Genomic DNA, 27,211 nt, shown 5'->3' on the forward strand with positions numbered 1-27,211 from the left:
CATGAACGTGAGATGACGTTTCACGGCCAAATCAAATAACCAATCGGAGGAGAGCCCTTCTAGCCAATCATTGACGAAAAAGGCGGTACCTTCCCCTACCATCCTGGGAAAAAAAATATCGCCACCGGGGGGCGATCGAGGCGCGAAAGCTTCAATTTCTGACTGAAGCACTACAGGCTTGGTCTGCAGCTTCATAATGTTGGGGATTTTCTTTCGGGGATATGGCAACCAACCCTGCTAGTAAGTGAAACCGAAAGCAGTCGCGTCAGACTGACTCCATTTCGGAAGATACAAAATCAGCAATCGCTCCAAAAAAATCAACAATCGCTTCACATGTGACAGTAAGTTCGTTAAACTTTCCGTAGCTGAAATATCGGTAGAGTATACATGCGTCTTGAAACAGACCGTATGACGAACTCAAACACAAAGCCTAATAATAATAGTTTAGTTACTTTCGTGACAGCCTACTACGTCAACTGCAACACTCATAAAATGGCCGAAAATGGTTAAACGTACACTTTTCCCTACTTTAATTTGGAGAATTTTAGTATAAATGTTCACGTTGAAATCTTTGATTGTCTTTAAATCATATTTCATAATCTAACGTTATATAGTGTAATGTGTGTTCAGTGACGCAGTACGACTGTGGAAAGGAAGTCTCATCAGTCACAGGATAATCCCATAAACACATAAAAATGCTTAATGCGGAAAAACACCAGCAAGAGTTCAGCAGTGTCATTAAAGTGAAGGTGAATCCAGTGTTTGAATGACCTGCGATTGAAAGTGTGGCTGACATGTTGCTCATTTACAGTAACTGGAGAAAAACTATTACTGTTGAGTTAAAGTGAATTAAATGCAATTTAAATAAACTGTGTGTCAAAATTCAGTTGTGTATTGTGGATGTTTTCTGTGTCCACATACAGGCCTGAAATCAAGTCTCACATCAAGGAGGAAGAGAAGGAGCAAACTTCCTGTAAAATGAGTGTGTGTGAGGAGAGAGAGGAGGAGGCGTCTGTTCACACTCAGAGAGCAGCATCTCCAGTCTCCAGCTGTGTGTCTATGAAGAGTAACAACTCCATGTTTCTGCCCCCTGAGTTCAGTGATGGACCATCTTCAGGATTCAGCTGTGTGTCCATGAAGAGTAACAACTCCATGTTTCAGCCCCCTTTGTTCAGTGATGGAGCTGCTGTGACCTCTGACCCTGTGTGAGTATCAAGACGTTCAGGGCTGGCCTAGACTCCGTTGACGCCCTAGATTAAATATTATATTGGTTTATCACCCCTAAAAATAACACACATATAGACAAATACAAGTGTGTGTATGTTTGCACAAATAGTTGTTAAAATAAAGGATAAGAAGGCTATATGTATTCAAATTGAATATATCTATAGATAATAGTCTTGTAATCCAGATAATTAGTGTCATTAGCCTCTTACTGGCAACCTTATTTTTGAACATAGACTGGAAAGTTACATATCCAAACTTAAATGGTTGCTGCACTTAATGTACTGCACTAGATTTATTTTTCTATTCAATTAATATAAAATCTGTGCCTGGGCTCCCTAAAACTGCAAGTCAAAGCGATAAATCCAACCAATTTGTCTTTCAAATTTGTCCCAAACAATCAGTATGCTTTGGGTGTTTATTTAGGCGCAGTTCCCAATATGGCCGCTAGGTGACATTCAAACTCCATTTGGTGATTTAAAAACTTAAAGGATTTTAATTCATGAATGCTTTGGATGCTTTGCTTTGCTTTGCTACTGGTCTCTTTTGATAGAAGACGCATGATTTCATTGCTTAAGTGAATGCAAGCAACTATAAAAGTAGAAATAAAACAAAGTTATAGAAGGTTTAACATCTCATCCGAAGGACTTATCTTAAAATAAATTAAGATAATTTTTGTGAAGAAAAAGGCCCCCAGTATTGATATGAATACCGTAGCTATAAAGTAATATGTTTTACATAATACATAAGTTAATAATTGTTTATCACTTCAGCAAAGTTTGTACTATTTTCTGCTTATTTTGATAAATAAAGGAAATGCATTTGTTTAATAAATATACTGTCATTAAAATGTTCTTTTTAAAAACAGAAAATATATATAAAAACTATCTTTGAAGGAGATTTAATATTTATATCTCTTTAGTATTGGCTTAACAATAACAATAATTGTGATATTTTATTATATGATATGATCTTCATTATACATATGGTTTCATTATAAATATGGTGATTATCTCTAAGGTGGACACCCAACTTAATAAATTATATTAAACATCTGAATCTATCCTTGTCACGTCACCTAATGATTAAGTCAGCCAGATATTAATGATCATGTTAACTATTGTCTTTAGGCCACATACTTTTACATGTCCTTCGGTTATTGAAGAACTGTTGCTTAAACAAAACTGAAAATCATTAAGAAGACCTTTGTCTCAAAATATAGACAATAATGAGCAAATAATTAAAATTTAATGGAGCAGACAAATAAACTGCAAAGAAACTATTTGAAATGTTTCTGGGTTTTTTTCTCTCTCTCAGAATCAACAACAGGAAAAGAAAGAGAGCAGCTTCTCCAGTGTCCAACTGTTTGTCCATAAGGAGTAACAACCCCATGCATGAGCACCCACAATTCAGTGATGGAGCAGTGACCTTTGACCCTGTGTGAGTATCATCAGGGTGAGAGACACAAGAGCACTGAATGCATAAAGTTAAAGCTATTTAACAAGTAACAAGTGGAAGTTGTGATGCAGAGAAATAAATCCTTTCACCTTTGTTAAAGTGTCTTTGTTAAATAGTGCTTTCTTATGCTTATCTCTGTCATTTCTTTGTTAGATCTCCATTTGCACAGGAATGACTTTTGTTACATGTGTTTGTTTCCTCTGTTATATTCACAGTTATCCTTTAAATTAGTGATGCACTGAAATGATCAATCTTGATGAAACTGAAACAAGACAGGGTTTTATTTTAATTTATTGGGAATAAATAAAATCAACTGGTTGTCGTGACGAATGGCTAGAGGTGCCACAAAATCTTTGCTCATTTCAATATTTTAAATATTAATATATAAATGTAAGTTTTGTAAGGATACTCTGATCAATCAGCCATGAATCAGTCAATAATCACATCCTATGAATCGACTGATTGTCTCTAAACTTCTATCATACATAATACCCGTGCTGGCAAAATTAGTTGCATACAGGATAATTACGAGCTACAGGCAAAAGTGAAAAATGTCAATTTTGGTCGATTTTTGAGGTTTTCACAAACATTAGTTAATTTAAGCCCTCGTCTAGCGATCCCAATGCTCCAAATAGCAATCAATGAGTTCCCCTAGCCTGAATATTGTCCCCAAGTGGATAGAAATGTTGATCGGTGTAAACCCGAGTTCTGGCTGTCTTTCTCTGCCCTTGAGAAAATGACAGGCCAGACGAGCCAATCCTGAAGTCTCCTGGTTTGACGTCCACACAGGAACGGTTTCCTCCCTTTCCTCCGCCCAGAGAATCTGGCACGCCCATGCAAGCGCTCGAGAGATCATTGCTTGTGAACGAGTGAACGCTGGTAGTTTCTCAGTGTTTGGATGTACAAATGAAAACAGAAGTCTTTTTTCAGTTCCTTCTGATCTGTGATCAGTGATTTCTGATGTGTAGCTAATTATTTATTATTTGTGCACACACTGCGGCTTCTCTCTCTCCGGACAGAACGGTGTTTTCGTGTTTTCTATCTTGTGAGTCAGTGTTTTTGTACGTCCTCGTCGCGTCTATCAGTTCTAAAATGTGCATACAGTCGTTTCTGCTCAACATCAGCAGAGTCAGATCTTTAGAGATAAACCTCACGCACGCCGAAGCTCGGGCTGACTCATTTTGCCAGCACGGGTCACGTATGTTGATGACTCAAATGTAAGACTGCTCAAACTGGACATAGACATAGAGAGTGAATACTAAACAACTTTTAAATATCATGATTGATATCAGCTGATCAAGATGACAATAAATCTGTGATTTTTCCATTTCTAAAGGAAAGGTTATTTAGACAAAATCTTCTGACTTTTCAAAAGCCTCACTTGTGGTAAAAGAGATTTAATGTGCAACTAGGTAATGCAGAAAGGAACGGAGTTTGCAGTCCTTTCTATAATACATCTTCTGTCATCAGTCGCCGTTTACATGTAATTAATTACACATGTAACAATTTGACATGAACACTGATTTTTCTTCATGTCAGTGTTTCTGTGATATTTTAAAATAATGGTTTCTGGTTAAAAAAATTAAAAAAAAAACTTTCTGCCAAGATTTTTAGCCCTTTTTCTCTTATTTGTTTATTTTTTAAAATGTGACAACTGAAATCTTGATGTCTCACCACTTTAAATATGGAGGTCAGTATCTTCCCCCAAATGCCTGATTAATTTACAGTTTGTTGGAAACATGGGTAAACCATAACAGTGCGAGAACAGAACCTTGAGGATCTCCATGTGTGATATTAGGAAGTCAGTTGTCCACAATAGATAGAAATCTGTCCGAAAAAGCAAACACTTATTTCTACATGTGGTTTGATTTTCATATTAGACATATTTAAATATTTTCTTTATTTTCACAAAGGTTTTGTGTCTCTGTTCATCTTAATGTGTTTTCAGTGGTGGGAGAGTTGACCAGATCAGAGATGTGTCCTGTCAGCCCAGCACATCCTCCTCCTGTCAGAAACACACCATTCCTCATGACACAGAAGCAGCCCTGCAGCTCGACTCTCACCAACCAGTGCATGATGATCTGCAGAGAGTCAAAGACCAGCACAAAACCAGCATGAAGAGCAGATATGAGAGCGTATTTGAGGGAGTCAAACTACAAGAGAATCAGACGCTCCTGAACAGGATTTACACACAGCTGTACATCATAGAGGGAGAGAGTGAAGGAGTGAATGAAGAACATGAGGTGCTACAGATGGAGAAAAGCTACAAGACACTCCAAGACACTCCAATCAACTGCAATGACATATTTGATCCTTCACCTGAACCAGGATATGAGGAGATGAGAAGAGAGAAGAAAGACAAAATCAAGACTGTTCTTACTAAAGGCATCGCTGGAATTGGAAAAACCGTCTCTGTGCAAAAGTTCATTCTGGACTGGGCCGAGGGAAAAGCCAATCAGGATGTAGATTTCATGTTTGTGCTTCCATTCAGAGAGCTGAACTTGATTAAAGATCATCAGCACAGTCTTCACAGACTTCTGCTGGACTTTCATCCTGAACTTCAAAATCTGGACTTAAAGAATTATGATGAATGTACATTTGTGTTCATCTTTGATGGTCTGGATGAAAGCAGAATTACACTGATGTTTTCAGACAGTGAGAAGGTTTCTGATGTGACTGAGACTTCATCAGTGGGTGTGTTGATGTCAAACCTCATGAAAGGAGATCTGGTTCCCTCTGCTCTCCTCTGGATCACCACCAGACCAGCAGCAGCCAATCAGATCCCCTCAAAATACATCAACCGTGTGACAGAAATTCAGGGATTCAATGACCCTCAGAAGGAGGAATATTTCAGGAAGAGAATCATTGATGAGCATCAAGCCAGCAGAATCATCTCACACATCAGAAGAGCAAGAAGCCTCCACATCATGTGCCACATACCCGTCTTCTGCTGGATCTCAGCCACTGTGCTTCAAAACATCCTGAAGCAAGATCTCAGTGCAGAAATCCCTCAAACTCTGACTGAAATGTACACACACTTCCTCCTCATTCAAACTAGTATGAGGAACCAGAAGTATGAAGAGAGAGACCCAGAGAAACTCCTGCAGTCCAACAGAGACGTGATTGTGAAACTTGCTGAACTGGCTTTCAATCAGCTGATGAAGGGCAATGTGATGTTCTATGAGGAGGACCTGAGAGAGAGCGGCATAGACGTCACTGACGCCTCGGTGTATTCTGGGATTTGCACTGAGATCTTTAGGGAGGAATCTGTGATTTATCACAGGAAGGTTTACAGCTTTGTACATCTGAGCTTTCAGGAGTTTTTTGCAGCTCTGTATGTGTTTTTCTGCTATTTACACAAGAACAGTGAAGTTCTGAAAATGTTCCTGACGGGAAAGTTCAGATCTCAGTGTGAGAATGTTTCTCTGGATGTGTTTCTGAAGGGAGCAATGAATAAAGCCTTGAAGAGTAAAAATGGACACCTGGATCTTTTCCTTCGATTCCTTCATGGCATCTCACTGGAGTCCAATCAGAGACTCTTACAGGATCTGCTGATTCACACAGAGAACAACCCAGAGAGCATCAAGAAAATAATCCACAACCTCAAACGAGGTCAAAAAAACAATGTCAGTCCTGAAAGATGGATGAATCTGTCACACTGCTTGATTGAGATGAAGAATCATTCTGTTGTTGAAGAAATGCAGGCATTTTTAAAATCTGGAACAAAAGACAAACGTCTTTCTCTTGCGCAATGCTCAACTTTGGCAAACATGATCCTGATGTCCGAGGAGGTGATGGATGAGTTTGACCCTAAAAAGTACAAGATCATATCATCACAAGAGGGTCAAAGGAGACTGTTACCTGCTGTGAGAAACTGCAGAAAGGCTTTGTGAGTATGAAAATATGAACATAATATCAACTGAATTGAAATTTGAATATAAATTGAAAAATGTACATAATGCCCCCCCCATGTAGGCTAATAGCTTTTTCCTCTGGTAAATCTACTGTAATGACAAAAACATTTTAATTTCATTTAATTTATTTTTATTTTAGAAATTAGGAGTGTCCACAGATTAAAACAAATAACTAAAACAGGGTTAATTAACAATAAACATATAACTAAATCAGGTCAATTATGCTGATTAATTGTCTGATTTAGGGCTTTGTCATACATTTTCTGTGTGCTTTGTTCATTCAATAATTGTGATGAATTTAATCCTTTGTAAATTATAATTTGCAGTGTAAGATTACAGCTAAAACCTTTAAATATTTAAGTATTTATTCAATTCAGTAAATAACTGAAACATTCACAACAATCTGGCCAAAGAAAAGGGTTATAAATGTATCATTCATATATTTCTATCACTATAGAATTTCTATACGTCTGTGTTTGTGGAACTAATGGTCTCACTTTTATTTGTTAAACACAATACACAATCCACTAAGTACACACTACTTCATTATAGAGAAAACAACAAATGAATAAAAATATATAATTATAAGCTATGACAAAAAAAAATATCAGTGAGTGTATAGTTCAGCAGCAAAAAGTAATTCTTGAAAAAATAACAATTGATAGTAATTTTATAAAATCTAAAAATGTTAATAAAAAGGTACACAATACTACACATTACTTTGCATTCATTTGTGTTCTTATAAAATGCATTCATGAAAAACAATTTATATTATTAGATTTATATTTGAATGTAAATAATTGTATATAGGCGGGCCTACACAAATAATATAACATTACAAGACATTTATTTTACATGTATTGTGCAGCTGTTTAATGGGGCAACAAGATATGGTAGATACGACAGAACAAGATAGGCTTTTAATAACCTTTCATTTAGGGGTGCACCGATCCGATATTAGGATCGGATATCGGCCGCGATACTGACAAAATAGCTGGATCGGGGATCGGAAAAATGAACAGATCCACAAGCCGATCCAGGTGTTTTTTTTTCCGTCGCAGCAGAACCTACGTCATTCGTCAGCTTCACGTGTGTGTCGCATGCTAGAAGCAACATGGAGCGAGCCAGAGAGTCGGTGTGGAGGAGATATTTCACGCTTGCCACGCCAACTAGTTCGTCGGCTGTTTGCAATGTCTGCAAAGTAACTTAAATGTTTCGAGGGGAGGTGGTATTACTGTAAAGTCAGGGTCTTTCCTGCATTGAACATTTTTTGATGGCCGCCAAAGCCTAATTTGACGAGTTATTGTATGTGGAACAGATGCTGCACTTGTGCCTGAGTGACAGAGAGACCGACCAGAGAGCTCCTCCCCCGCGCGCGCTCTCTGGGTCTTCAAAATAATCAGCGTTAGCTCTCTCATATTTCACATATTAATCCAATTCCAAATCTAAAGGTTGGAAGACCGAAACCATGTTGCACGTGACACATTCGGACAATTGTGTCTTTGAATTACCGCTGGGTGTGCATTGCGCTCAAAAAATGTTGACTCTTCTCTGACCAGCTGACATAAAGCATACTTTCAATAAACGGGAGACAAATCATATTCAGTTATGAAGTGTTTTCTGTGTGTTGACATCTTTCGCGATGTTCTAACAGACGGGATTCGCACACAACGCATTTGCTAATGTCCGATTCGCGACCTAATGACTCCTTTGAACCGAGTCATTTTAACGACTGGTTAGATTAGAACAACTGATCTGTCCAACACTGAACTCATGAATCAGTTTATTAATTTACTCAGAACGCATCTGAAATGAGAACACAAGTGTGCTTACCCAATTAAGCAAGAGTGGGTAGTAAGAATTATTTTTAATTATCAACAGTATTTCAGCTTATTTCTGTTGACAATGTGTAGTAAAATAAATAGGCCTAGCCTACAATCATTTAGACAGGAGTGAGGTGAAACCAGAACAAAGTTGTTATTAGCTAGCTGATCATTTTTATTAAATTGCATATGGCAGAAAATTAAGACTTTGTTAATTTGTAATGCTACTTTTGAATATTGATATGATTATATACCAAAACAATTATCTGTAGTGTAAAAAATGTTTGGTAACTGTCAGATTACTATTGTATGCTTGACCAATACACTGTTTTTTGTTTCCACTGCTACATTTTATTTATTTAAAGAAGTTTGATTACATTCTATTTTAGATTTGAATGCACAATTGTTTTTTAAATAAATAAGAATTCAACACTTTACATACATCTGTTATTTTGTCTTAGTTATTTTTAGTTAGTAAAGTCTGGTGCCTTAGTCTCTTCAAGGAAGGTATAAGGTGGAAGATATACAGTTTATTATTAATTCAACAATAGTATCGGATCGGTATCGGGTATCGACAGATACACAAAGCCCAGGCATCGGTATCGGTATCGGGACTGAAAAAGTCGGATCGGTGCACCCCTACTTTCATTGCGCAAAAACTATGATAATATGAAACGCTTCCAAACAAAGCGGCACAAAGCACTTTTGCACATCTCGTGTGCATAATGATGTGCTTAAAGCAACATGGAGTCAGAGTGTGCAGAGCTGCGCAATTGCATATTGAAAAGTTCACGGCACAAAGCGAAGAGATGTTGAGCGCACACCTAGTCATATCTGTCCTACAGTTTATTGATCATTTGTTGTGTGTGATTTAACAGACACCCGGTACTAGTGAGTACAACGTCGTTTATAAACAGCAATAAACTCCAGCAAGATAAAGTCATTTTATGCAAATCCACGGCCCTTTATCTACAGATCAAGTATTATAATGCGAATATATCATATTGGAGAGAGTTTTGCTGCACTGATGCTTGTAACCATAGACTGTAAAAAAGAGGTCGTAACCGAACGCGATGCGCTGTTTTGAATGCTGAGCCTGAACGGTGAATGATTGACAGCTGCAGCGGAGGGAAGACAAGTTTCCGTCAACTTTAATTTAACGATGTAAATATTCTTCTGTGCCTCACATTAAGCTATGTGATGGCTTTAGATGACTTTGTAGCAGCAAATCATTAGGATCATGTGCCACTGATATATATTTCTGATTATTTAATTATCACATCAGGCCTAATCCGAGCATTTGAGTTTTGTCGACAGCCAGAGGCAGCAAAAAATTTGATGGAGGCAGCCGCCCCGTAATTCTCTATGCAGGAAAAACCCTGTAAAATAATTTGAATTAAAATTATTGTAGTACTTAAAGCAGCTGGTGGCCACACCAGATACTGATTGCTACTTTTGATATTGACATTATTCCATTTTTTTAATCAACTTCAATCTTTAAGTGAATCTTGCTGACTGAAGACCAGAATGTTAATCAACATGATATTTTATGGTAAAGTTGGTAACCTAAGAAAGTGATGTGATCTGGTGGAATCACCAGCACACTAGCATTCCTTTTAACCAGAGCTCTCTCTTTTTTTCAGATTAACAGCCTGTAACCTCACTGATCAGCAGTTTGAAATTCTGGCCTCAGCTCTACTATCACCAAACTCCTCCCTGAGAGAGCTGGACCTGAGCAACAATCGCCTGCAGGATTCAGCAGTGAAGCTGCTCTGTGCTGGACTGAAGAGTCCAAACTGTCAACTCACCATACTGAGGTTTGAGTTTCAAATTCATTAATATGTTAATAATAATATGTGATCTTTTATTTATATATCTTTTATAAACACCAAACTCAAGTTCTCTTAACGAACAAAAACACACAGAAGTATCCTTAAACAAACGTAAAGAGTTGTGTGAAAATGAGATGCGTGCGAGATCCGCATCATGAGCAGCAGAGGGTACGCACACTAGGGGATCTGAAGGTGACCCGAGTGCGTTTGACCCCCAAAGTCTGGTTCGTTTGACTAGAGGGATCGTTCCGTACTGTGCCTGGGCATGGTTCGTTTTCAGCCGTCCCTGGCCCGCTTGGAAGAGGTGGGCCAGAGCACAGTTCAGTTGGGCTCAGGCGCGATGATCGCAAAGTGTGCCGGAGCACGGAACAGCTTTGCGCTGCTGTCATCATTACGACAGCAAACACAGAACTATTACTACTAGAACTATTATTACACTTTTCAACTAATGTGAGAATGTATATTTAGGGTAATAACGGGTCTGGTTCTCACCTTATTGACGAACAGGCATTGTATATGTAATCTTCTGTTACATGTAGTAAAATCAAGTCAAGTGAAAACCGCTGCATAGCACAAATGATAAATCTATTAGGCAGTCTATTAGTGAAAGCGCTTTTATTCCTGTCTTCTACAAAATAAAACGTTGCATTGTGAATGACGTAAGCATTCTCTGGCCCAGTACGTTAAGTGCAATGTGAGTGCAGGCCAGCAGGGGACTGGGGAGGGGGGACATTCGTGCTCAGGCTCTGTACCGTGGCTAGTGTGAGTATACCAGTGACAGCAGCCACTAATACTGTCTGTCATTAATGTTCATCAAAGAATAAAGGTAACAGAGAAGACTCCTCGCTCAAAGATTTTGTAGCTTTATAAGGATTAATCTATATTTAATTTATGCAGTGCAGACTGTTTGTAACTTAATTCAATTTCTGTATAAATTCTTCCTGTTAGACTGGTAGGAAGGGCACAGGTAAATATGACATTAATTATGGGTTTATGTGAGGATTGTTTTAAGTCAGTGCTGGGCGGTTTGACAAAAAAAAAATCACCTTTATTTTAGGATTCTGGCAGTTTCATGGTATGTCACGGGTTTTTTTAATCAGAATGCATGAAACAGTTGCAGAATGTAATCAATTTTCAAACTGCAGCATAGTACAAACAGAACTTAACAGAAACAAAAAGCTTACTTTTCAAAACTAAACATTAATAATATTATCATGAACATAATATGTAAAAATCACAGAACTTAAAAATACATAGATATGGCAAAAACATTTTCACAAAACAAAAATAAATATGGCATGTCAACAACAAAAAGCTTACTTTATTAATATGATCCTTTATAAACAACATGTAAAAATCAATTAAAAATATGTATGGAATGCCAACAACAGCCAAAAAAACAACTTGGCCTTGGTCATTTAAATTAAAACTACACTTTACAAGTTGTGTGCCAGGAAAACAACCCTATCCATAGCATCTGGTTTCAGTGCGGACCCGCAATTTAGGTTATTGGAACTGTGTGAACTGTTGTTCTCCGGTTTTCAATTAGTCAGAATGACAGTTCTTGCGTGAATAGGCCCAATATACCCAAGTCTAAAGTTTAAAATATTTAATTTACAACTATTGATATTAATTTATATCTTAATCTATTTATTTTTATTAGTGTTTATTTATTTTCAACTAATTAAATTAATTTAAATCTTAATTTATTTATTTTTACTGGGCAACCAGGGTAGGCTATGACAGCCGTCATATATCCTGCCATACCCAGCTAATGCGAAGTGTATTAATTTATATCTACACAGGAGAAAGCCCTGTCTAGGCTCTGCCCCGGGACGGGTTGTGTCGAGCCATTCGTTAGTCTGATTGTTTTATGAATAAAAGATTAAATGTAGCTGCAATAAACGTGTTAAGAATCCGTAGCAGCGCAGAACTATTATTCTGCTGTGCTGAACTGAGGAAGAACTGTTGACGTAACAATTTGATCTTCGGCTGACCAATCAGCAGAAAGGGGCGTATAATTCCCACCCACGTCTAGAAATCGAATATTCAACACGTTCATTAATTTTCCACCTGAACGAAAAACGAAAAATCAAGCTGAATTTCGAATGAACGAAAAAGTACACGGACCCAGGAATCATTCTCAATTCAATTCTGAATTGTGCACAAGCCTGGTTGGGGACACTACATTTTCAACTAAATATCGAAATAAATTGAATAACTAAACAAAATTAAATACATCAACTAAATAACTGATCTGCCCACATTGTCACTATATGATAATTGAAATGAGCTAGATTACATCACCGTTTTCTCCAGAGTGGCTGTACAGCCGAATCAAATTGCATTGTAAACAATCTGCATTGTAAAAAGCGCTATATAAATAAAGTTGACTTGACTAGTCCAGTGAGGCAGCTTGTCATGTTGTAATTAAGACAACATCTGTATTGCAAACCCCTCTATGTTGATGTTATCATTGTTGCTTTTGTATGTTGTATGTTGTAAACCAATGCAAATATTCTGGAAAAAAAAAGTGCCACGGAACACACAAATCGAACAGATCTGAACAGTTGCGATACACAGTGTGGACAGTAGTGCTGGGTGATATGGCAAAAAAATAATATCTTTGTATTTTTTGGTTGAATGGCAATACACAGTATATATCGCGGGATTTTCTAATTTTTTCTATTTGGAAAAAAAAAAAATCTGTATTTATTTGAATTATAATTAATTTTATTTCACATCCTGCCCAATGATGTCCTAAAAACAATGTTGATTGATACAGTGCATGTAATGTAGGCTATGCATTATATTATGTGCAAAAAGGGGGTTACAATTGCATTACATTCTAACATTGTAACATTACAATCTAAAAAGAAAATTAATAATTCACTAAACTAAAACTGAAAATTAAAAACAAAAAAAAAGCATATTAGCCTAAATTTAATTACCCCATTATAATGGTCACTTTCATAAAAATATACTTACTTGTAGGTTTAAAATTCCAAATATGGCACATTTATTGTCCAACATATTCCAAATATTTGAGAAATATTTGAGAAATATGTATATTTTAGTCAGAATTATTGCTTCCTATTCTATTGCGCTCCGTCTGTTTGCCGCGCATGCACGCGGTGGCACTCATTCACGGAAGCCTGAATTTTAGCGGAGATTCACATGCAGAAGCTCATCCTCCCCTGACAGCAAAGACTTTCTAACATTTACGGATTGAGAATATACCTGCGAAATGTAATTTGAGGAAAGCACCACATTTCAAACGCATTAAACACTGCAAGTATCTGTCTGTCAGCATAAGTACCCTTTCTCTCAGAGCATCTGACAGGGCAAGCTGCTTTAAACCATACGTGTTAACTATATCTTTACAGTTATTTTGAAGCCCTTAATATAAAGCATATGTCATGTTGTGGACAAGTTGTTTCATGAATTTCCCTGCATCAGCTCATTCTGCGTACTCCGCTATGTTTCAGATGCGCTCGTAGGCTATCAATCTACTGTATATCGATATAAACGGTATTGCCTCATTCCATATCGTTTCATATTTTCTAGTATAGTTCCTAGCCATATCGGTCTAGAAAATCACAACTTTTCATTTTCCGTCAGTCTTAGTACATGATGAGTCAAGTTTTAAATAGGAAAAATATAGAAACTCTTTGGTCATTTTTGAGCAAGATGCTAACGGTCTAATCAGATTAGTTATGATAGCGGCTTCACGTGACTTACAATTAAATTTTTAATGAAATACGTGGCCAAACCAATTTTTATATAGTTGCTTATGTGCTTGATTTTTAAGATGCGTCTCTTGTAAAAAGGCAACATCTGCCCCCAGGCACCGTTCAGGCCTTTACAGTTCGAGGTGACAAACTGCATATTAGTCTCTCCAAGTGTCTTTAAGGATCCCATCACATTTCTAACGACAATCTATATTGGTAGAGGGCACAATAAATGAGTAAATATCCCTGCATCCACCCAAAAGAGCAAAAGAAAGAACAAAAAAACAAACAAAACAAAAACCAACAACTGAAGGACATACATGCAGTAACATTCATCCACATAAGAACTTTACCCACCCTACCCCCCACCACTTCCCAAACAAGTAGTAGTGGAAAAACTGTTTTACCAAAAGGCACATTGCTGTTTTTCAACAGCTTGAGGAGAGAATATAAACTAAACTAAATTCTCTCTGCTTCTCTTTGATATTTATCCGTTTAAGACATCTGAACCTCATTCCGTTGTTGAATTTATACTGTAAAGCAAGAGTCAGTAACAGAAAAAGAAACATCAGAGAGTCAAAGGAGTGTCTAATGCCCTCCACAGTGATAGCTATTCTGGCTGGGTAGAAAAGGCTGTACGTGACGTTGGCATCACGGACTCATGTCTGGTAAAATATGTACCCGGGCTCCCTTGTATGCGATGTAAACAGATATGTATAGGCTGCACATAATTGAAAACCCTAAAGGTACTGAAAAGCTGAGTCGGAGCAACGTCACAAAAGCTGACGTCTTCGTGTACTTTCAGCCCAAGTATGGGCTGGTCGAACATGCTGACGTCAACCGTTTAGAGCGATTCTCGACATATATTCATTACATAAAGCTCATTCAATTGCTCCCTGGATTACTTTCATGTGGGTAAAGACCGCTGTAACTGCTGCTGTCGGTATCGCTATCCATGTCACCTGTGTCTGTGTGTGTGCATTGCCGGTTTGCAAATTAGCTCATTTCAATGCGCCTAATGACACTCCCCTATTTATGCAAACCATTTCTTCTTTCCACGCAATACCCATCCCACCTTTTCGCAGTCGACCACGCCCCTTTTTGGAAGCCTTTTCAAATCGGAGGTGTGAAAAAACACAGCTGCAGCAGGTGGGTTTAATGACCCTTCAAACTGGGTGCTCGCCCGTGTGTAATCAAATGCATCAATTTGGACAGACTTGTGTAAGTTTTGAACTCGCACTCTGCTGCCACACTAGAACGCAACTGGACAGGGGTGGAAATTACAGTACAGTAAGCTTTTATATGTACAAATATCAGGGAAATTTGATTCCTCATAACATGGCCCCTTTAAACTTTGAATACTTTGACAAACACTATAATTGAAAACAAAATAAAACATCTCCAAAAATTAAGCGCACTGGCTGAATAAGAACATTTACTGTTGTTGTAGACTGTCTCGCTGTTTGGTGACAAAGGAAGGATTTGCTGTTCTGGCATCAGCTCTGAGTTCAAACCATTCACACCTGAGAGAGCTGGATTTGACCTACAATCACCCAGGAGATTCAGGACTGAAGTTACTCTCTGATACACTCAGCCATTCAATTCAATTCAATTCAAATGTATTTGTATAGCGCTTTTCACAATACACATTGTTTCAAAGCAGCTTCACAGAAAGTGCATTTCATAAATGTACATTGAAAAATGTTAGAAAAGAGAATGTTAAAGAAAAAATGTTAGGATAAGTTAATCAATCATGTATTATTTTAGGCCATAACAACGCTGGCGTTGAGTCGTCTCTTCACAGGCGTCGAGTCGTCTCATCACAGGGGCATCTGAAGTCTCCATCAGAGGCTGGATACAAACTGGAGCTGACGAACTAGTTACCTCGGGACTAGTGTCCCGAGATAACAACAGAAAAGCAGATGGGAAATAATTAGCATAGCTGCTGTTCAGAATATTAATGCTGTTGGTGCGATTTAACTGTAGTATAAAACGTATTTATAATGTGAATGCTTGGCTAAAGAGATGCGTCTTTAATCTAGTTTTAAACTGGGACAGCGAGTCTGAACCTCGAACAATATCCGGAAGACTATTCCAGAGTTTAGGAGCTAAATGTGAAAATGCCCTCCCTCCTTTAGTGGACTTAGATATCCTAGGAATGACCAGAAGCCTCGAGTTTAGTGATCTTAAAGAGCGCGATGGATTGTAGGGCGATAAAAGATCAGTTAAATACACTGGAGCTAACCCATTTAGGGCTTTATAGGTCAGTAGCAATACTTTGTAATTGATACGGAACTTAATAGGTAACCAGTGTAGGGATGATAAAATTGGTGTTATATGATCATATTTTCTTGACCTAGTAAGAACTCTAGCAGCTGCGTTTTGGACTAACTGTAGTTTGTTTATCGATGATGCAGGACAACCAGCTAATAAAGCATTACAGTAATCTAGTCTCGAGGTCATGAATGCATGAACTAACTTTTCTGCATCAGAAATAGATAGCATGTTACGTAGCTTGGCAATGTTTCTAAGGTGGAAAAATGCCGTTCTTGTAACATATGAAATATGACTTTCGAAAGACAAGTTGCGGTCTAATATAACACCCAGGTCTCTTACTGTAGTGGATAAAGCGACAGGACATCCTTCCAAGTTAAAGTTGTATTGTGAGAGGTTTTGTGGGCAATTTTTTGGACCAATAAGTAACACCTCCGTTTTATCTGAATTTAATAGCAGAAAATTACACGTCATCCAGTGTTTAATATCATCAACACACGCTGTCAGTTTAGATAATTTAGCGTTTTCATCTGGTCGTGATGAAATATATAATTGAGTGTCATCAGCATAACAGTGGAAATTAATTCCATGTTTTCTTATAATATTACCAAGTGGCAGCATATATATAGAGAATAGCAGAGGGCCTAGCACGGATCCTTGCGGCACCCCATAGTCTACTGATGTTATCTTTGATTTTTCCCCATTTAGACAGACAAAATGGTAGCGGTCTGATAAATACGATCTAAACCAGTTTAATGCCTGTCCCTGAACACCAGTGTAATTTTGAAGTCGATCTAATAGTATTTTATGATCTATAGTATCGAACGCAGCACTAAGATCAAGTAGAACTAGTATTGAGATACAGCCTTGGTCAGAAGCTAGAAGTAAATCATTTGTGATTTTAACGAGTGCGGTTTCTGTGCTGTGATGCGGCCTGAATCCTGATTGAAATTTTTCATAGATATCATTTTCTTGCAAGAAAGAGCACAATTGAGCGGACACAACTTTTTCTAGTATTTTAGACATGAATGGAAGATTTGATATTGGTCTGTAATTTGCTAGGTTATTATGATCTAATTGTGGCTTCTTAATGAGAGGCTTTATGACTGCCAACTTGAATATTCTTGGAACATGACCTAAAGATAAAGACGAGTTAATAATATTGAGAAGAGGCTCTTCCACTACAGGTAGCAACTCTTTCAGTAGTTTAGTGGGTATTGGATCTAATAAACATGTTGTTGGTTTAGATGCAATGATAAGTTTATTTAGCTCTTCCTGTCCTATGGTTGTAAAACGGTGTAGTAGTTCTTGAGGGGCGATAATTGCGGTTGTCCAGCCATCTGGACAAACTCAAGTATGTGGATCAGTAAAAATTAGGGATGAAACGGTATGGAAATTTAACATCACGATTATAGTGACCCAAATTATCACGGTTATCAATATTATCATGGTTTTGTTCAAATGAGATGAAAGTGTTCAAAAAGAACAGATGCACACACTTAAAACATTTCAACAAGTTTTATATTTGAAAATCAACAAACAACAAATAAATCAAGCAGCTCTATGCACTTTTTTAAGCTAGATTCTATTCTGTGGGATTTCCTTCCTTATAATGGCCGTCACCAATAGCAACGCATAACGCATAAATAATAATAATTTGTCGTAAATATAATCTCTAATATTATCTCTGTAAATATATTCTCAAGCAATATTCTCATCAGTGTTCAGCAATGATGCATTTAAATCTAGCATATTTTGGGTAAGAGCCCAAACAGTATCCTAGTGAAATAATGCATATCCATATTTCCATATGATTTGACAGTTTATTTTATTAAATATCAAAATGTGTGCATCATACCTGACACCTAAATGAACACTTTACAGTCAGTTTTATGACTGTGATTCTCTTCAAATGCGAGTGAAGTTTGAAAAGTGTATAACGTTACCAATGTTGTATGTAACTTTAGAGACGGTCCCTAAATACGCCTGCGTTATGGCTGTCATATCAGATGCGCTGTGGTTCTGCTGTTTTTTTTTAAACCATTTTTGCTGCTGAAATAGAACAAAAACAGTCAACCACTGTATGATGAATGAATCTCTTGCGTACATCGCACTTTTATCTCTGCTTTGAGTGCAGGTTTCAGCGAGTGAGAGCGGCGCGCGCTCTGAACATAACTCCGCTAATCTGAATGACTCTGATTATGAGACATTGCATTCATAAACTCAATAAAAACACGTGTGATTGGTTATAATGCGCAACGCGATTATAACAGTTGGCTTTTGAGAAGACCATAATAAGTTCAACAGCCAGAGTGGCTAGTGTGCAGCCGAAATAACGTTACACCCGAAAATGGCGGTTGTTAATGTCAAGCCCTGATTATTATCCTTTAAATGTCACCCTAGTCTTGTCTGAATTTGTTCGTTCGCTTCACGTTATTATTTCCCAGACGTAGTTTTGGTATTTAGGTCAAAGTCCACTTGCCTTGCGTAGTTTTGAAGTGTTTCAGCGACTTTCTTCTGGCATGTTCTGCAGACAGGGTGACCATCTTCGATTAAGTTTCCCTCAGGACTTTTGTTAAAGCCAAAATATGACAATGTAAAACCCCGCCCACTGGTCCAATTCTCGGCGTCCAATGGCAGGGAGAAGGTGTTTCTGCGTATCGCTGTCTTTCCTCTTACACAATAAAACAGTTCAATTTAAACACATTCTTTTGTATGTATTTACCTTGTTGTTTCATCTGACTCCATTAAATGAAAAGGTGTTAAATGATTTTGTTAACCATTAACTTTAGATTTATACTTTGTCTTTCAATTTAAATCGTTTATCTTATGTTATACTCAGCATTCAAGATTCCAGTAACGGTCTAGAGCTTCGCACCGGCCGGGTTTACGATCTCTGTTACGGACCAGTCAGTCTTGGTCATCTAGGCAGAGGCGACACACTGATATTCTGGACGCCCGTGCAATACGTTGATCATTCCAGAATATTTTTATTCAGTTCCCTTAGATCTGAATTCACTTAATTAATGCAAAACTGTTTCTAATCAGAGGCCATGACCATTATCACAGAATCAAGCGACCAACTTGCTAATTCTGATGATAACTTTCTATAATCATGCCGTGGTTTCCCACGTATACGTTAATTAGAACAATATTGCAATAATCAGGAATTGAGGTTGCCCTATTTAGATTGGTCTAACAATTTACTATTGTTCTAAACGGAAAGACTTGTTTAGCCTATCAACCTCTACAGTCCAAGTATACGTTACCTAGTGCCAATGTGTTAGTCGGAGCTCTAAAGCATCGATCCGGTGTGCTCTTTAAGCTTCACCAAAACCGTGTCTTAGTCCGTGTTAAACTAACCTGAGCAGATATCCGTACTGTTATGGTTATAACATGAAATACTGAGTTAATAACACAAAATGCGTTGCAGTAAGTTTAAAGCATAACGATTTATTAACCAGGTAAGAAACATCAATCAAAAGTCAACTCAAAGAGTAAAAAAGCATCAATCAATCATATACAGAAACAATAATTCAAGAATCAAGGATTCTAGAAATCTTTACCTGGTCATGAAAAACTACACACAAGCAGTGTGGGAAATCTCAATACAGACTCCACGATTCTTGTATCACCTTCCCTTAAATACCCAGATAATTCAATAAGACCACAAATGGTGGTGTTTGAGGTTATAATTAGATTTTGGTCCCTCATCCAGGGGGGTCACAAATGGGCAACCAGGATCTGTGTTTGAATGGGTTCTAGACATCTGCAAAGGAGGGCATTTATTTACATACAGGAGGCACTTGAGTAGATGATCTGTGGGGGGTCACCTTTTGGTGAGACATAGTATTTTTATCAACTTACATAACTTCTTGGAGGTTTGCATTATGATTTAGGAGAATGAGACCATTTTACCAGACGCACTGATACGTTTCAAATGATATTAAACATGCATAGTTACACATTGTATACATTTAACGTTGCATAGATTTTGAATGAGTTTTCAGTGTGGGTGAGAGTGAGTTATACAGAGGGTGCTGTGCAGGGTGTGATTGTGTGGTGTGTGTGTCTCAGTGTGATGTGTCTCGGGTGGGGCTGTTGTGTATTTGGGGAAGTGTTCGAATGGTAATCTTTGGGAAAGTCCTTTGTTTCCGGGAAATCACGGTTTCTCTGTTCAGACTGAACGGCATCTCTCGGCCCAGACCGATCGGCACCACCTTACAGTTTGTCCCTCTTGGCACCGTGAGCCATTCACAAGGTTTCGACGGTGTCATTTCAGTCTTTGCAAGGTGGGTAGCCGTAGTGGGCTGAGGGCTAAGATCGTGTTGGTGGATGTTTTCACAGATTTGATGAGGTGTCTGAAGTAGCAGCATTGGAATACCGTGAAGAGGAAGATGAGTGCGCTTCCAGCAGCACATCCTCGAAGTATCCAGTCCCACCAGGAATATGCACTCTGTGCCGATCTGGTGGATGTGCTAGACAGAATCTGTGCAGTCTTTCGCGCCAAGTTTGTTTTTACTTGCGCTTGGGAGAGGTGATACTCGGTTTGAAGAATAACTTTCTGTACCAAGTCCATCGTTTCGATCAATGCCTTTGTTCCATGTTAATAAAAGGTGTCATCCCACCAGGGGGCGACCTCTGCATCCTGTGGCATTCTTCCAAGGATGTTGATCTGACCTATAGAAAAGTCCTCTGTCACTTCCAAGCAGAAGGAATGATTGGCAGGGCAGGTTAGCCCCCCATATGTGAAGGAGTTCATCTCGCTGATGATGCACCACTGTGTATGAGACACTTGAACAGCATTCGAATGACCATGTAACGACTGAACATTTACAAGCTTGTTATCATTGGGAGAGAAAGGTTGTAATGTGTTACATGTACAGACAACATAATTGTGAGTTTCTTGACAACAAGTGCGGCTGGTAAATAAGGTCTCAGTACCCTTCAAAGTCATATAACCAGTGAGGTGATCCCATTTAATTACCTGATCTTTAACGACCATACCGATGGAGCGAATAGTAGTGGAATTTGGATAGACTTGGTCTGGGTGGATCAAAGGGAAGGTGACAAAGAATCCAATGCAACCGATACATTCTTTTCCAGTATACATCATAATTGTAGATAGCAGTTCCGAATACCTTACATTTTTCATTTTTTCAGAAGAGAGCCATCTATGCAGGTCTAAAATCTCAATTAAATCACTCAAAACATGCCTTGGGGTTTTATGGAGGCGAAGATCTAAAATTTCCTGTCTAGTTGCAGTGAATAAATCTTGAGCATATGCTTTGCAGGCTAAGTCACGTTCGATGTTACGGGTCTGATTGAACAATGTATGGCTGATCGTTAGAAGCGCCTGCGCTTCGGATCTAACCGCTTTGATTAGGTTATCATTGCTATTGGTGATGTGTTGAAAACCAGTGGCCATTTGGTCCATCAACCACGAGGAGAATTGAGATTGTTTGGTTATTTGGTAGGTGTTAACTGCTGAATTAACTGATCCGAATAAGCCAGCTATATTACCAAGCAGGTCTCGTTTTGAACGAGCAGGTGGAATTTGGACGGCAAGTCTGTCTTTGTAATCAGAAATTAAATCATCGATTCGTGACTGTAGCCATGTAAAGGAGTCATCGTTATCATCACAATGTTCTGTAAAGGCAGAGAAAATGTTGGAAATGTTGTAAGTTACATGTGTCATCACCAAGTTTACATCATGTAATAAAGTCTTGTTAAGGTTTCCTCGGATCAGACCACCAGGAGGAATAGGGTGTAATTTTGGACATTCTTTAGGTTTGGTGTATCCACAGGTGGTTAATTCAAAGCAATATTTAGATGTCCATGAACAGTTTTGTGGATTGGTGAAATTGTCTAAGTTATGTGAACATTCACCTATGCAATAAGTTCCTTCTTTTCTGTTGGTCCACACAAAAGTTTTTGGTATTTGATCATGTGGTGTATATGTTGTGAGATTATATATGGATTCCGTAAATCTCATGTGTGTGTCATTGTGGGTTTCTGTGTGTGAGCACCTATATGTTGCAGGTTCCAAACTTTTGACATAATAGCATAACTTAGGGTCTATGCCATTATTATTGTTCTCTTGTACAGTGTGCATACTGCCAGTTGTTTCGCCTGGATGTATTTTAAGTTGGTACCAGGCGGTTATGTTGTGCATGAATGTGGGTGCTCGAGTGTATCCTGAAAAGCTTTCAACCGGTGGGTGTGTACTACCTGACCTACAGCAAATTTGTGGTGCACAATTTGGTTCCGGTGCTAAACCGGGAGGCCATGTAAATGTCTCTTTGGGTGTGATAACAATTTTTGGCATGGATGGCCCCTTAGAGTATTTCCACACCCACCTCCCGCAATTCAGGTTGTGTGTGAGTGAAACCCTTTGGCCCAGTCTGATGCACGTGGGCCCTGATATTTTTCTCTCTTCCGGTCTCCATGGGATTGCTGCAGTCAACCTGGAAGACATGAAGAGGAAAACATTGACAATTATTTATTTATTCTGTGTACCTTTGAATAGTTTGCACTGTGACATGTGATACCATCTCAATTTTCCTTTTACGGATGTGGCCACACAGCTGTTGCATACAGCTTTAATTTCATATGGTCCATGCCATCGGGGCGTGAAAGCTCCTTGTTTCACAAAGACGCGTATCATTATCATGTCCCCTTCTGAGAATTTCACCTCAGAGTTTGGGTTGAATTGTGCATCGTTCATCAGATCTGACTGCTGTTGTTTCAGAGCAGCGTGTGCATGTAGCACTTCCAGCCTCTCTTGTAATCGTTTTAACACAGACTGTTGTGTTGCAATCATGAGAGGTCCCAGGTCTGCTGGGGTGATTTCTGGGTCTATGGGTAGTTTCATGACCCTTCCAGTCATGAGTTCAAATGGACTGATACCTGTGGCCTTTGAAGGCGTTGCCCGTATCACTGTTAGGACTGTGGGTAGGGCATCAGTCCATTTGTTCTGGTGTTGTGTTATTTGTTTTGAGATGCTTTCTTTTATAGTGCGGTTCAAACGTTCAACCATACCCGAGCTCTGTGGCCTGTAGGGTACGTGTAGTCTTTGTTTGATGTTCAGCATCTGGCATATGTTTTTCATTACCTGTCCAGTGAAGTGTGTACCTTGGTCGGATTCAATTTGGATTGGTGCTCCCCAGAGTGGGAGGATTTGGTTCACTATCACTCGTGCCACTGCATTTGCGCTGTTGTTGCGAGTGGGAATTGCTTCGACCCATTTCGAAAATTTGTCAACTATTACGAGACAATAGCGATAGCCGCCCTTGGCAGGGGGTAGTGGACCAATAAAATCCAGTTGTAACATTTCCCAAGGTCCTTTAGGAGGTTCTGGTCTGCACAGTTTTGTGCGTCCCGGTTTACCTTGGTTAATGGTGGCACATACAATGCATGTGTCACACCATCTTTGAATGTCTGATGCCATTTCTGGCCACCAAAAGTTCTTTTGTATCAGTTGTTGGGTTCTGGGCGCTGATACGTGTGCATAATCGTGGTATAATTTTATCACTGGTTTCTGGAGGGCTTCTGGAACGACAAATTTATTATCTCTCAGGATCATACCTTCTGTGACTTTGACTAACTGGTCCCGCTGTAGGTGCGGTGTCAGCTCTCCATCAGATGCCCACAGTTCTTGTTGGTACTGTTTTAGGTCAATAGGAGTAGTCTGAACCGCACTCACAGCAGTAACCATCAGTCTGTCAGGCTGCCATTCATCTCCCTTTAGTGCTGCTAATTTGGCTAATTGATCTGCGATGTAGTTGTTTTTCTCATTCTCATCTGGGTTTTTGTTAATGTGTGCGCGCACTTTAACGACAGAGAGTGGGGAATCACGGGTTTTTATCTCATGCCAAATCGAAGTTATGATGTTGAAATGTTTGATTGGTGTACCGGCAGCAGTAAGAAACTTTCGCAATTGCCACTGAGCCATAAAATCATGAACTGCACCGAATGCATAACGGCTATCAGTGTATACACACAGTGGTTCATGGTGCGTTTTTATTGCTTCAAGCAATGCGATAAGTTCTGCTTCTTGTGCGGATGTGTTCGCAGGTAATTTGAGTAGCAATTGGTTAGCATCTGGATTGGGAGAGTGGGGGGTCCACACAGCACATCCGGTATGGAAGTTGCCATCATGCCAGTATCGAGAGCCGTCAATGTATGCTTGCGTCTGATTTGCAAGTTTTTGGTCATGAACTGGACTCTGTGCTTCCGGTTTTGTTTGGCATGTGTGTGGGTGACCCTCCACATCCCCCAACAGATGAGGGAGTATTCGATCGTTCACAGTTGTGATGTCACGAGCTTGTATATCTGCTAACCATCTTGCTAACCTTTGCGACGATACACCTTTTATTCGGCCCTGCAACAGCATTTGTACTGGCGTGTGCACTGTATGTATAACGATGGGCTGAAAACCCACAACTGGTTCAGTTGTTGTCAACATCCAGTGAACCGCCAGCACGTGCTGTGTGCAAGGGTCAAATCCCTGTTCGACAGGAGATTTCTTTCGACTATAGTAGGCAATCGGACGCAGTTTTCCCCCATGATCTTGAGCTAAGATACCACTTAGTGTATTGTCATTTGTGTCGACTTGCAAATGAAAATTCTTTGAAGGGTTGGGCAGACCTAGAGCGGGCGCTGAACTTAAGTTCTCTTTGAGACACGTAAAAGCCTTTTCGTGTTCATCTGTCCATTCAAGGATATCGGAGGGTTTTGATTTTCCCTTTAAGAGAGAGTATAATGGCGTGGCAACATTAGCGAAATCTGGTATGAAGTCTCGTAGGTAATTTGCTGTACCCAGTACTTTCTGTAATGCGTTCAGCGTATGCGGTCTCGGTAGTTCAGCAATGCATTTTCGTCTATCATCTGTTAACGCTCGGTAGCTTTGCGTAATTGTGTAGCCCAGGTATTGCACCTCTTTTTGTGCAATTTGTGCTTTTTCTTTGTTCAATTTGAAGCCAGCTTTACCAAGTGTTAACAGTACTTCATCAACGAGTTGCAAATGATCATCAAATGACCCTTCGGTCGCAACGAGTATGTCGTCAACATAATGGATTACGTTTCCGGTCCCTGTCAGTGGATTAAGTGTGTCTTCTAACGCTCTGTGAAAAATTGCAGGACTGTTATGGAGGCCTTGTGGCATTCTCTCCCATGTGTACTGAATTTGATTCACAGTGAAGGCCAATTTCCACTGATCTGTGCGTTTAACTTTAATGGACCAGAAACCGTTTTTTATGTCGAGTACAGTAAACCAAGATGCTTTTGTTGAGATTTGCGATAATAACGTAGATGGGTTTGCCACTATAGGTGTAGCCTTGGGCAAAACTTTGTTCAGACGTTGGTAATCGATGCAAAGACGCCATTTACCGTTTTGTTTTGGCACCGGTAAACACGGTGAATTTGTGGTGGAACTACATCGCCGAACTATCCCTCTGGTTTCAAGTTGGTGAACAATGTCATGAACTGCGGACTCTGCCTCAGGTTTGATGCGGTATTGTTTTTGTGGGGGAGGGGGCTCCCCTTCAAGACACACAACAAAGTCAACGAGGCCGCAGTCATGTTCATGTGTAGCCCAAATGTTTTCGTGTTTGTTTACCATCTGTTCAATAGGATCTGTAGTGGATATGGACATGATTGCTCTAATGTTTGGCATACATCTTTTCACTGTTTTGTCCGTTCTCAATTCGATTTGTTTTTCGAAGCAGTGAATTACAAAGCCATATTTTTGCATAATGTCCATTCCCAGTACAGTCCCTTCACTGTTATTTGGCAAATACCAGAGGGGTTCTGTTAATATCGCCATGCCTAAATCGAGTTGAACTGGCTGTGTTTTCGTCGCAATCATTAGTGTATCGCCGATACCTTTGACTTGAATTGTTTCGTTTGTTAACGGTAGGGGGATATTTGTGCAGGAACAAGATGCACCAGAATCAATAAGTACGTCCGCTAGCCGGCCTCCTAAATTAGCTCTTATTTTAATTCGGTCGCCGCTCTTAATTATGCTCCCAACGGCGATGGAGGCCACGTATCCCTATTGTTGATTGTATTTTTCAGTCGTTCCGCTCGCGTATTGAGTCATTCTAGTTTGGCTGTTCTGTTTTTTAAATTCAGTGATGAAATTCGTGAATTGTTTCAAGAGTTCGGAGTCGTTGCTATTACGTTTCGTTTGATCGTGGGACTTCCTTTCCCCAGTCAGTCTTTCTTTTCTACGACATTCTTTTGCGGTGTGGTTAGGTTTGTTGCAGTAACGGCAGAGCATTTTGTATGGGGATTTTTGGCTGAGTTTATTTTGGCTATTTCCTTCTGTCAACCATTGAGCGGATGCTACGTTACGGGGTTTAGATTTCCATCTATTTTCTATTCTTGAGCCCCAGTCTATTATTGATTGGAACGTGTTTTCAGCTGGATCGACACCATTTGACAAAGCCCGTTGGATTGGGATGCCCGCATTATTTTTTACAAGTTGCAATAATGCGTCATGGTCTCGATCTGCATTTTCTAATCCCGAGTGTTCTCTGTACGTTACCCATAACCGCTCGGCGTATGTCTCAAATGTTTCATTACTCGCCTGTTTGATTTCTAGTATTTTGCCCCAATCTGCGTGTGTCGGTCCCCTCATTTCTAATAATGCCTGTTTTAGTCGTTCATATATGTCTTTGTCTGTTTCGTTGCGGACTCGGTCTATTATGCTGCCAGACTTCATGCCTTCGGTTAGTTTCGGTCTGAGCTCTTCAGGGAGAGTGAGAAGTGCTATTTGCCACACGTCTCTAACTTCTAGCTTATACACCGTAGCCTGTAGCATCAATGTTTCCCAGTAGGGTTGAAACGGCCCTTTTCTTGGCATTACACCAACGACTTGTTTGTGTCTAGAGCATTCTTCGCAGGTTAACGGACGGCTGATTGTTGTGATTTCGTCGTTCGCATTAGTCATT

The 27,211-nt window shown here is 39.2% G+C and overlaps 1 protein-coding gene and 1 pseudogene across 3 annotated transcripts in view; one reads left to right on the forward strand and one right to left on the reverse strand.

Annotated features, from left to right (window-relative positions):
* The first annotated feature begins 239 nt into the window (after positions 1-239).
* The window catches only part of LOC307125786 (NACHT, LRR and PYD domains-containing protein 3-like), a 73,267-nt gene continuing 46,295 nt past the window's right edge, over positions 240-27,211 (forward strand). The window contains exons 1-5 of one of the 2 annotated variants that reach the window (XM_079815901.1): positions 240-341; positions 924-1,205; positions 2,542-2,664; positions 4,631-6,571; positions 10,063-10,236. In XM_079815901.1, the coding sequence (XP_079672027.1) occupies positions 979-1,205; positions 2,542-2,664; positions 4,631-6,571; positions 10,063-10,236 (2,465 nt within the window). In that variant the 5' untranslated portion in view covers positions 240-341; positions 924-978. The remainder of the gene's footprint in view (positions 342-923; positions 1,206-2,541; positions 2,665-4,630; positions 6,572-10,062; positions 10,237-27,211) is intronic. The other variant, XM_079815902.1, reaches the window with a different exon arrangement.
* On the reverse strand, positions 20,530-22,135 carry LOC307126014 (annotated as a pseudogene). Its single transcript has one exon. The product of its transcript is annotated as an uncharacterized misc_RNA (transcript).

This window comes from Gobio gobio, assembly GCF_949357685.1.
Source record: "Gobio gobio genome assembly, chromosome: 1".
In the NCBI taxonomy this organism is placed as follows: Eukaryota; Metazoa; Chordata; class Actinopteri; order Cypriniformes; family Gobionidae; genus Gobio; species Gobio gobio.